The sequence below is a fragment of the Aulonocara stuartgranti genome (genome assembly GCF_965226115.1).
Source record: "Aulonocara stuartgranti genome assembly, chromosome: 4".
Classification (NCBI taxonomy): Eukaryota; Metazoa; Chordata; class Actinopteri; order Cichliformes; family Cichlidae; genus Aulonocara; species Aulonocara stuartgranti.
In genome coordinates this window covers 10,461,814-10,474,619 of record NC_138942.1, presented here as the reverse complement: position 1 = coordinate 10,474,619, position 12,806 = coordinate 10,461,814, and the positions used below count along the sequence as shown (strand labels likewise).

Here is a 12,806-nt window from a genome sequence, read left to right as displayed (position 1 = left end):
CCCTGACACGCCCATAATTTTAGGTTTCCCATGGCTAAGACATCATAATCCTCACCTGGATTGGGTGGGACAGAGGGTCGTGAGTTGGAGCCCATATTGTCATGCCAACTGTCTCGTCTCAGCTGCCCCACCTGGGGCCACTGAGCCCTCTAGCAAGGAGAACTGCACCCCTGACCTCTCTGCGGTTCCCCCCGAATACCATGACATATCAGAAGTTTTTAACAAAGATAAGGCACTGTCCCTACCACCCCATCGCCCTTACGATTGTGCCATTACCTTGTTTTCCGGCTCCACGTTACCTTCCAGCCGTCTCTACAACTTGTCACGCCCTGAACGGGCTGCCATGGAAAAATACATCGGAGACTCACTGGCGGCTGGACTCATCAGACCATCGACTTCCCCCGTGGGTGCTGGCTTCTTCTTCATGGGTAAGAAGGATGGCACACTCCGTCCATGCATCGACTTTCGGCCCCTTAATGACATCACAGTTAAAAACAAATACCCATTACCACTCATCAGCTCCGCTTTTGAGCCCCTCCATGGGGCCACCATTTTTACCAAACTGGATCTCAGGAACGCATATCACCTAGTCAGAATCAGGGAGGGGGATGAGTGGAAGACTGCGTTTAACACACACTTAGGACATTTCGAGTATTTAGTCATGCCATTTGGCCTCACTAATGCACCTGCAGTTTTCCAAACCCTAGTGAATGATGTCCTTAGGGATTTTCTGGATCGTTTTGTCTTCGTTTACCTCGATGACATCCTGATTTTTTCCAAGGACCTCAAGGAACACAGAATCCATGTCCGGGCCGTACTCCAGCGGTTGTTGGAGAACAAATTATATGTCAAAGCCGAGAAATGCGAATTCCATGCACCATCTGTGTCATTCCTGGGTTACATTCTTGCAGGGGGGCAGGTGAAGACAGATCCGGCTAAAGTGAAGGCAGTAGCGGAGTGGCCACTACCTACCTCACGAAAACACTTACAAGGGTTTTTGGGCTTCGCGAACTTCTACCGCCGCTTCATCAGGAATTACAGTCAAGTAGCCGCTCCCCTAACTCGTCTAACTTCCTCTAAGCTTCCTTACCATTGGAGTCCAGAGGCCGACGCCGCCTTCTCCCGGTTGAAAGAACTGTTTACCTCTGCGCCGGTCTTAATCCATCCCGATCATAGTAAACCTTTTGTCGTGGAAGTAGACGCGTCAGGCGTTGGGGTCGGGGCGGTGTTGTCCCAGCGTTCAGGTTCATCTGCTAAGCTTCAGCCCTGCGCCTTTTTCTCCCGCCGCCTCTCACCTGCGGAGAGGAATTATGACGTTGGAGACAGGGAGTTGCTTGCTGTAAAGCTAGCGCTGGAGGAATGGCGGCATTTACTTGAGGGAGCAGAGCATCCATTCACTATTTGGACTGACCATAAGAACTTAACCTATTTACACACAGCCAAAAGGCTCAACTCGCGCCAAGCTCGATGGTCCCTATTCTTTACTCGATTTAACTTTTCCATCTCTTACCGACCAGGCACCCGCAACACCAAGCCGGATGCTCTGTCCCGCCAGTTCGACCCTGTGTGTGACCCGTCTGATGCACCCACCATCTTGCCGGCAGGAGTCAGGATCGGTTCTGTCGCCTGGGACGTGGAGGAGGACATCCGCCGTGCGCTGGAGACTGAGCCAGACCCCGGCACGGGCCCTCCGAACCGACGCTATGTCCCCACCGTGGCTCGCCCTAAGGTGATCGATTGGGTCCACAAGGGCAAATTTTCTTGCCATCCGGGTGGGGGGAGAACAGGCTCACTCCTTAAAAGGTATTTCTGGTGGGAGACTATTGATAAAGACGTCAAAGAATATGTAGCTGCCTGTCCTGTCTGCGCACGTAACAAATCGAGCTCACTACGCCCAGCTGGACTTTTACGACCCCTCACTATACCTCATCGCCCCTGGTCTCACATTGCGTTGGATTTTGTCACTGGCCTTCCCGTCTCCTCAGGTAAAACCACGATTCTCACTGTGGTGGATAGATTCTCCAAAGCTGCACACTTCATTGCCCTAAACAAACTCCCCACTGCAACGGAGACAGCCAAGATTATGACTGAGCAGGTCTTCAGACTCCACGGCATACCTTGCAAGATCGTGTCAGATAGGGGCCCTCAGTTCATTTCGCGAGTGTGGAGGTCGTTCTGCACCGCTCTCGGGGCTAAACCCTGCTTGAGCTCAGGATTTCATCCACAGACGAATGGGCAGGCCGAACGGCTCAACCAGGAACTGGAGGCCACCCTCCGTTGTGTCGCTGCCTCCAACCCCGCCTCATGGTCCTCGTTGCTGCCGTGGGCGGAATACGCTCACAATTCGCTTACGTCTTCTGCTACTGGCCTCTCGCCTTTCGAGGCCTCCATAGGTTACCAGCCGCCTCTCTTCCCCGACCAGGAGGCCGACCTCGAGGTTCCCTCGGTCCAACACCATCTCCGACGTTGTCAGCGGGCGTGGAGGTTGACCCGTCGGTCGTTGTGCCGGTCCGTTGCTCGCCAGTGCCTGTACGCGGACCGTCGCCGCAGGGCAGCCCCTGCCTACTCCCCTGGGCAGAAAGTGTGGTTGTCTGCTAAGGACGTTCCCCTCAAGGTGGCATCCCGTAAGCTGGCCCCGCGTTTCATTGGACCCTTCGAGGTGGAGCGGGTCCTCAGCCCTTCTGCGCTGCGGTTGAAGCTGCCTTCCTCGCTGCGCATTCACCCGACCTTCCACGTCTCCCAGGTCAAGCCGGTGGTCGTGAGTCCGTTGTGCCCTCCTTCCGCTCCCCCTCCTCCCGCCCGGCTCGTGGATGGGCATCCTGCCTTCGCGGTCCGGCGCATTCTGGACGTCCGTCGGCGGGGACGGGTCCAGCAGTTCTTGGTGGACTGGGAGGGTTATGGGCCTGAGGAGCGGTCCTGGGTGTCTCGTTCCTTGATTTTGGATCCTGCTTTGCTTTCTGCTTTTTACGGGGCTCGACGCGGGCCGCGGGTGGCTCGGTCGCCGGGGGTCGACCCTTGATGGGGGGGTGGTGTCGTGGTCTGGGTGGTTTTCCACAGCATCAGCTCCTCCCCACTGGGTGGAGTCTTTGTTGTTCCTCACCTGATGGCAATCGGACCAGCAGTATTTATGACCGGCGCACTCAACTGGTCTTCGCCAGATTATCTGCCAACTTTAGTCAGTTCTCGGCCTCACGTCCGTTCCTTGGTGACTAATCGTGTGTATTAACCGTATCTCTGTTTTTTTCGTCAGCCTCTGAAAACCACCTACCAAGCTCTCCTGGATACCAGTTTGCTGCCACCGGTAATCCCTCTCCGTTTTGGAGCTGCCATTTTCTCCTGCCTGCCTCCCTGCCTTGCATGCAGCACCCACCTGGACCTCTCCTGCCTCCCCCCTCCACGCAACCCCCACCTGCAAGCTTGTAAGACAGCTCAGTGTACTATTTTTTAGATTCACTCGCAACCCTCTGTGGGATTCCCCTGACTGCTCTGTCCTCTGTTTCAGTGCCCGGGCCCGCCACAGTTTTCCCTGCCCAGTACCTGCACCCAGTTATCCCTGCCATCTAGTTTTCACCACAGTATTTTTCTCTCGCCTCAGACATCTAGTTTATGTTCATTGATTCTAGTCTGCACTTTCTGTTAGCCTCTGAGCATTGTAAAAATAAAGTCTCTTTTCGTTACACCTCACCCCTGGCCTCCGGTTTTGAATCTGCGCTTGAGTCCATCCCATGTCCACGGGCCACTGCGCCTGACATTTCCTCTTTGTCTCAGCATCTACATTTATGGTAAATGGTAAATGGCCTGTATTTATATAGCGCTTTACTAGTCCCTAAGGACCCCAAAGCGCTTTACATATCCAGTCATCCACCCATTCACACACACATTCACACACATTTATGTCCTTACACTGAACTACATAAAAAGCAGAATAGTTTGAAATCCAGATAGATGCCTCTCTCTCTTAAAAAAATAAAAAATCTTAAAACCAGTGAAAAACATTGATGCCCATTCTCCTTTGCATAAAGAAATATACTGCGCAGTCAAACAATCAAAGGCTATGAGGAAGAGTAATCGGGGCAGAGAGCTGGTTGGAGTGAGCAGCAAATATCTTAAAATATTTAATATGTGGGTTGGGGGTTGAGGGTTGCTGAAAGGCGAGACGGTAAAAGATAAGAGAAGGAGTTGGACTGAAACTGACTGAATGAGCCCATTTTCTCTGAAAGCATGAAAGTAATGACACAATGGAAATGCTTTAATAAGTCACATTACGCTAAAGCAGAGCCAGTGTGATTGCAAAAACCTTTGCTACAATCTAAGCTAATTTCTCTCTAGAATTCATCCCAGGCAGACAGAGGCAATCTCAGTGGCTTTGCATTTGCTCTGATTATTGTCTCCTGTTCTCCAAAGTAAGGCCATTAGTTCCACAATTACAGAGAGTTATATTCAAAAATGATTCCCCATTCCCCCCCCTAAAATGCCTACACATTAAGGGTCAATGAGGCATTATATCAACAGAGCACGTCCTCATCCATGTTTATGACACTGATGGCATTTTGCTCATACCCTGAAAACAATCATGGCAGCTTTATAGTTCCATTTCATTAGAGATGCCTTCATAAATCTCAACCTTACATTAATAATTATGTCTGAACAAGCAGCACAAATATGCAGTGTTATGGTTCGTTCGATTTAGGGAAGAGAAGAAAGCAAGCCCAGGCTGAAGTAGGTGTCAAAAAATAGTGACCTTTATTACACACTTTGCGCAGTCAGTGTGGGAAAGACAATTTGCAATCCAATCCTTCGTCAACTGGACCATCCCGTCTCCTTATATTGCCATTATGACATCACAGTTGGATCTTTACTGGAAATGATCACAAATGATAACAATTCCCCGCCTATCAAAGAGTTTTCCCTTATATAGACATCAACTGCTACTCTTAAGAGAAAAACAAGTGTGTATTACATTGTGCATTTTGTGAAAGTGTATCTATCAGAGAAACTGTCCTCAGACGACCCTCCTATTATTACTAAGTGTGTAGGTGAACGTGCGTGTGTTACATAAGTGCGTGCATGTGGTTACAGGCCGGCGTACGTGCAGAACTAAACGCAGGCGGGCCTGGGCCCAACAGGACTGGTGGGTCTGAACGGTGTGACTGCACTAAAGTGCAACAACTTAAGCAGATAACAAGAATGATACAGAACCTCAATAAACAGTCAGTGTGCATTAATATTTGCTCAGAGTAACACAGATGTAATTAAAAGATTATTCTGTCAACAGATTCAACAATGGTAAATGATTAATCAATGATAACTGATTATAAGAATACAAAATAAAATATCTCCTGATCACACTCCTCCTCTTTGGCCTTTAGAAAAAAGGCCAACATTTAGAGATATTGTGTCACTCCTCCGTCCAAGCGGCTTCTCGCAACGGCATCATATGTTCCGGACCAGCTGACCCAGCTGAACCAGAAGCTATGGCCCTGCTCACCAGATTACCCAACACCTGCCTCACCAGAGGAATGAGACAACACCCGATCAGCAATAAACCTAGAAAAACTAAAAGAGAAAACATGGCAGACATAAACAATCCCTTATATTGCCCAAAAACAGATGTGAACCAGTCTCCCAGCCTCGAGTTCACGCCTGATTGCTCATGCATGGTTCTAGATAACGCTTTCAAATTCTCCAGCGCCCGCGTGACCGTTCCGTCCGGAGCTGTATTGTTGGGAATAAAGGTGCAACATAAATCCCCAAACATCGCACAGACGCCTCCCTTCTCAGCCAATAACATGTCCAGCGCCATTCGATTTTGGATTCCCATTAACGACGTCGGACCTAATTGTTCTGCAAGACCTTCCACCGCGTCCCTGGTGAGATTAGAGAGTCTCAACACATTATAATGAACATAATTAATGCGATCAACGTTTTTATTTGGAGTCACCCACAAAAACACACTTTCAAACCCGGCCGCTATCTGATCAACTAACTTATACTCATCTGGAACTCCTCTGGGAACTCCTATTGAGTCTATCCAGGTTGGCGAGTCCCGTCTTGGATCATACCTGTGGATACCCCCTGTGGCTCTCCTCCGTCTGGCTGTAGACACATCCGCGCCTTGCTGTGGAACTGTCTCTAGCCTACTGCCTATGAGCATCAAAGGTGCAGCTAGGCGCACCAGAGCACACGTTCCCACACTCCCCAAGGGAACCTGCACCAAAAGGGTATACTCCCCACAATAATAATATAGCCCACCTCTCGCCCAGGTGCCTATAATTGTGCTTGGGTCACTTACATCATTGGTAGTCCTACCTGTGATTGTCCTCTGACACCAGCTTGGATCGATCCTTCCTAGCCTAAATCTCACTCTGTCTGTAGAGAACTCAAAACATGTATAATTATCTCGTTTTGGTGTGAATGAACCTGGTTGTGTACGTTTATCAATTGGCGGATATAAACCTGACAAAGTGGTGCAGTTACCTGTGTCCACCGCCTCTCTAGTTAATCTCAGCATGCAATTATATCCCCACTCATCCTCTGGATACAGAGGAGCGGGTTCAGTAAACAAATGAGGTCGAGCGGTAGCACAAGCAACACAATCAACCACTTCCTGCTCCTTAGCATTTTGAGCCACCCAATCTAACCAAAGATTCCTATCTCCAAAACCTGTGGCACGCTCTATCAACTCCTGAGGTTTTAACCTAGTATAATCAGTGGCAACAAACCATTTCTCTTCTGAATCCTTGTAAGTAACTGTCTCTAAGGGATCCATTTGCACCGTGAGATTCAGTGCTGAGTCATTTCCCAGCGGTTTAGACCTGGGATTAAATAAATTCACCCGAATTAACCCGAATGGATCTGTCCCTACTTTATCTACCCCTACTACTAAATAAAACGCACCTCCATCAAACCCAGGTTCAGGGAGTTCACTCCATGGTCCTAGGGAAAGAGTAATAGGGTTATTTGTAACAGAATAATCTCTCTGAATAGCTATTCCTTCAAGGGCCGGTGGCACTGTTGGCTGCCATCCTACCCCTGTCCACGCGACCACATCCTGCCAAGAACACCACTGATCCGTTACATAGGTGTAGATGTCACTATCCCATGATGGGCCCCACACCGACTTAGGGTAACACATCATTGGATGATAACAAACCCACACATTATATGTTCTCCAGCTATTCCCGTCACCCGAGCATTTAATTACCTCACACAAATCGAATGTGAACGCTGTCGTGGATCCATTAACATACCCAAACTCGACTCCGCCACTGGCTTTGAGACACCCATCATCCCCACCTGAACCAACCGCACGCTTGACTTTTTTCGACGATTTGATCGGTTCGGGCTCTGGAGCGGATAGACCTCTGTGTCTGGGCAATTCACCTGTCTGCCAAAAAACAAAGAAACACGTTATAACACTTATTAACCCCAACACCCCCGTTATTCTCCAATTTTCCCACAATTTCATGATGACTGTTCCCAGGCTCGTTTACTTTTACTCTATACTAAAAAGATAAAGTTACAAAAAGAAGAGTATAAAGTTATGAGTATAAAAATATGCGAGTAACATACAAAACTATTACGATTCCTTTAAACTATCAAATACTTTAGACTAGAGCCCTAGCCTATTTAAGAGCCTGGAATGGATTCCTCCTTGGCGCGTGACGCTCCTCTTCTTTCTTCGCCTCACTCAGGTTAGACTACTGAGGAGGACCGTGGCACAGGGGGAGAGAGGATTATTCTGCCTCTATGTTCCCCCCTGCGTCGATGGGGTGGAGGCTAGCTCCAGCAAGCTCTCGTCCGCGACTGCACACTGAGACCAATGGAACCAGGTCTCCCCTTTCCCCTTCAGACGGACAGCACTGGTGGTTCGGGCAGTTACTTCGAAGGGTCCGGTCCACCTCGGGTCTCTCCACTTTCGCTTAATGACCTTCAGCCACACCGCCTTGGCATCGGGGATGGACCTGTCCTCCGCTTTCACCCCTTCTCCAACCTGTTGTGTGAAACTAGACACAAGAGCTTTTAATTCTTTCCAACATTCAATATGTTTTCTGTTACTTTTTACACTTTCTTCCGCCGGAACTGTTGTCCAAGGACCTGGAAACTGTCGTCCTGTCAACAGCTCATATGGTGTGAAACCTGTGGATTGATTAACACAACATCTTATTATCATCAATGCAATTGGCAGGGCCGCTACCCAATTTAGCCCCGTGTGAGCAGAAATTTTAGCAATTTTATTCTTCAGGTTTAGATTCATTCTTTCTACCTTTCCCTGCGACTGGGGGTGATATACCGTGCCAAATCTATGTTGCAACCCCAGCTTCTGTTCTACCTCTGCCAAATCTTTGTTTTTGAAATGAGTCCCATTGTCGGACCTAATCCGCTTAGGGAAACCATGCCGGGGGATGTAATGATTGATTAAACACTTAATCACACTTTTTGCATCCTCCCTCTTGGTAGGCCATGCCTCAGGCCAGCCCGTCAAACCATCTACGCTTACCAGTAGATATCGAACTCCTCCTGGGCCTGGATCAATCATGTCAGTGAAGTCAATGACAATCTCTTCACCTGGTCTTTCTGGAATGGGGAACTTACCTGCCTCTGGTTTAATCACTGGCTTCGGATTGTGCCTCCCACAGATCAGACACGTCCTAGCCTTCTCCTTGATCATATCCTTCAAAAAGGGATGCCACCAATGGCACAGATGTCTCCCCATCTGGGCGACACCTACATGTCCAAGGCCGTGCGCTTCGGCAATCTTCTGTTTTGCCAAGTTGGCTGTCAACACTGGTCGACCGTCAGGTCCTCGCCAGAGACCTCCTTCTTCCCAGGCTCCTCGACTCTTCCAGATCCCCTTCTCTTCTGGGGCGGCCTCCCCTTGGGCCTTCCTGGCTTCCTCTAGCATGTTAACTCCTAATTCTTCTTCCACCGTTATTTGTACCATCTGTCATGATGCTTTATAACCCGCTGCCTCTTTTGCAGCTCGATCGGCTTCCTGATTTCCTCTGGCCATCAGGCCGGTCCCTGAGGAGTGGCCTTTGCATTTTATGATGCTCACCTCCTCTGGATCTCCCAAGGCCTGCTCAAGTTCCTCCATTTCCTTTTTGTGGCAGATTGGTGCGTTATCTGCTGTCCTGAATCCTGCTCTTCTCCATTGGGCCAGCTCCACATGAGCCGCTCCAAAGGCATAAGCTGAGTCCGTGTAAATGTTGACTCTTTTTCCTTTTGCAAGTCTCAAAGCTCGACTTAGAGCAATTACTTCTGCTCTTTGGGCTGACTGCTGCCCTTCAAGTCTTCCAGCCTCCTTCACTTCAAATGCAGCCCCTTTTCTGCAAACTACCGCGTAGCCTGCTTTTAATCCTTCGTCATCCCTGTAGCAGCATCCATCCGTGAACCAATCTTCAGCTCCTGTCAGAGGTTCTGCTTTCAAGTCTTCTCTTATCTTCTCGTCCACTTCAGCTCTCTTTGCGCAGTCATGAGGTTCTCCTCCTGACTCCATTAAATCTGCCATGTTAATTCCTTCATGTGTGAAGGTCAAGTTAGGAGCGTCTAAAACTTTACACACTCTCTGTTGTGTAAGAGGTGTCATGGTGAAGGCTTGTGAGTTAACATATGCCACCACACTGTGGGTGGTCAGCACCTTCAACGGATGGTCCCTCACTATATGTGCTGTCTTTTGTATAATTTTTGACACCCCAATGGCATGCTGAGTGCATCTTGGGTGCCTTGTCTCTAATGGATTCAGCCTGATGCTGACGTACATAAGTACATCTCTTCCTCCCCCTTTTTTCTGAAACAACACCCCATTAGCTATCCCGTGTGTTTCAGAAACATCAAGATAGAAGGGTTGTTCATAATTAGGGATAGCAAGATCAGCCGATCTGGATAAGTCCTGTTTTAATGCAATAAACGCCGACTCAGTGGCCGATGTCCATGGCAGTTCAGCCTTAAGATTTCTGACACCTGCCGTTTTTACCAAATCCCTCAACAGGGCTGTTTTGCCTGCATAATTTGGAATGAAGTGCCGGCTGTATCCTGTTAACCCCAAGAATGAGAGCAACTCCTTAACCGTACGCGGTCTTGGATGTGTCAAAATCTGATCACGATGAGTATTTAGCAGACCCACTGATTTGTGAGCAATGACACGGCCCAGAAATGTTACTTCTGGTCGGACCAACTGCAACTTTTCTTTACTGACCTTGAAACCGCACTCAGCGAGTCTCTTCAGTATGGTAAGTGAAGCTGCCGTGCATGCCGAAGCAGACGGAGCTGCAATGAGCAAATCATCAACATATTGCACTAGTGAACACCCCTCTGGGAGATGGCATGGCGATAAAGCTTCTTTCAACACTTGGTTGAAAATGCCAGGGGAAAGTGCAAACCCTTGTGGCAACCTTGTGTATCTGTACTGTTGTCCCCCATATGTGAATGAAAAAATGTCCCTCAGAGACTCATGCAATGGGAGACAGAAAAATGCATTCGCTAGATCAATACATGTAAACCACTTCTGGTCTGGTGTTAATGCCGTCAATGCTGTGTATGGATTTGGGACTGGCACCGTGTCAGTACGTAAAATGGCATTGATGGCTCTTAAGTCATGTGCCATTCTGTACTTTCCTGTCCCATGCTTCTCTACTGGCAAAATAGGAGTATTCCAGTAGGATTGAGAGGGCTCAAGCACCCCTACTTTCAATAGCCCCTCAATGGTTTCTGCAATTCCCTCCTCAGCTTCTCTCTTTTGCCTATACTGTGGTTTCCAAATTGGCGTTTCAGACTTCAGCTGGAATAAAACGGGCGAACACGTCGCCTGGCCCACATCCGTAGGCCCTGCTGACCACAAGGTGTCAGGAAGAGTCGCAAGTGCGCCAACTGCATCCGCATGGATGCAGTTGGCGCAAGTCAAACACAAGTATAATTCTTATAATTTGTAATTGTAGTATAGAGACTAAGAGTTTAAATAGTGTACAGTTGTGCAAGCATTGTACTCATAGTGGGAGCAGAAGTGGTTGGGAGCGTTTGATAGATCACCTGATAGTGGGTGAGATATGTAAAGGAGCAAGTAAAAATGCTGTCCTCAAAGTTGTTGTTTTAGAAGCAGGAAAAATGGGCATGCATGAGGATTTAAACAAATTTAACAAGGATGGAACAACGGTGGTCCAGCAACAGACTCATGGGTGGCCAAGGCTCACTGATGCATATGGAGATTGCAGACTGGCCCCTGTGGTCTGATCCAACAGATGAGCTTCTGTGGCTCAAATTGCAGAAACATTTAATGCTGGTTATCAGAGAACATTATTTGAATGCACAGTCCAGAGCAGTTTGTTGTGCATGGGGCTACACAGCCACAGACCAGTTATGGTACCCATGCTCACCCCTGTCCAGCACCTAAAGCTCCAACAGTGAGCATCAGAACAGGACTATGGAGCAATGGAAGAAGGTTGCCTGGTCTGATTAATCATGGTTTTTTTTCATGTCTTTGGCAAGTACTACCTACCTAAACCAGACCACGTGGACTCTTTCATGGAATGGCTGTGACCTCTTTCAGCAGGATAATGTACCCTGCCACAAAGCTAAAGTGATCCAGGAATGGTTTGAGGTGCACAACAACACGTTTGAGGTGTTGACTTGACCTCCAAATTTCCAAGATCTCAGTCTGATTGAGCATCTAAAGGGATATGCTGGTCAAACAAGTCTGAGACCCATGGAGACCCAACCTCACAACTTACAGGACTGAAAGAATCTACTGCTAACATCTTGGTTCCAAATATCACAACACACCTTCAGGGGTCTAGTGGAGTCCATGCCTCCACTGGTCAGGCGTGTTTGGCAGCAAAACCAACGCAATATTATCGCAGATGGTCATAAGTTTATGCTTGGTATGCTTTTATCATATTCCAAAAGTATGAAAAAAGAAAAGGCACTATATAAATTATCATGCAATTCATACATTATATATTAGGACATAATAAAAATCATCTGGTCTTTAGCATGTCTTAAAATTACTTGAATACAATCTCTGATGAACACAAAGCACATGGCATATTACACACAGTCATTATTTATTATACTAGGTGTATGTGAGAAATTATTGGCCAGCAGTAACAGTATTGAGATTACTAGTTCAGATGTTCTTTTTTTTTTTTTTTACTGGGAGTTAAGTTTATGTTTTTTTAAAATGATATTTTATTCATTTTCACCACCTGCTCAGTCTAAAAAAGTTTTCCGAAACTATGAGCTTCTTGTAACTGAGGCTGATGGGCTCTGGGATTTAGTAAGAAGAAGAAGAGTAGTGGAAGTTTGGGTCAGTGGTGGTCATTTGGCTGAGCTCCTTTTTTTTTGCTAAGCAATCTTGAACATGCTGCCAGGCACATTCACATAGCTGAAAAAGGTCTTAATTAACTAGTTCCAGACTACATTTATCAGGGATCCTGGAGAGTCAGTCTGTTATCATTGCGTACCTCTGCTTCTCCTTTGGGAGGTCCCTTGGGCACAGTCCTGTACACTGAACTGACTTTGTCTGTGATCCCACTTTTAAATGGAGAGCAGCGGGCAGAGCATATTCCTCTGACAACCCTGAATAGTTGCTCGTCTTCCAAAGCTGCCGCCTCTGTAACAGTTTGTCATGTGTTCTCTCAATGTTTTTATCAAAAAAATTAAAAAATAAATACAAATGGCAGTTTAGTTTTGAGCAGATTATTTGCAAATTTTAAATATTGCATTATATACTGACTTAAAGTACAGATTGTTGCTAAAAGACCGTTTACCAGATCTCTGTAAAGGAGGGGTTCAATGTATTTGGCAAATAT

General features: G+C 47.6%; 1 protein-coding gene across 1 annotated transcript; it reads right to left on the bottom strand.

Moving 5' to 3' along the window:
• Positions 1–8,947: 8,947 nt before the first annotated feature.
• Positions 8,948–9,511, bottom strand: LOC309705642 (ribonuclease H-like; the record flags this gene model as incomplete). The annotated part of the gene is made up of 1 exon (XM_082531569.1): positions 8,948–9,511. One exon carries the CDS (start codon positions 9,509–9,511, stop codon positions 8,948–8,950), a length of 564 nt encoding a protein of 187 aa, XP_082387695.1.
• Between the last annotated feature and the right edge of the window lie 3,295 nt (positions 9,512–12,806).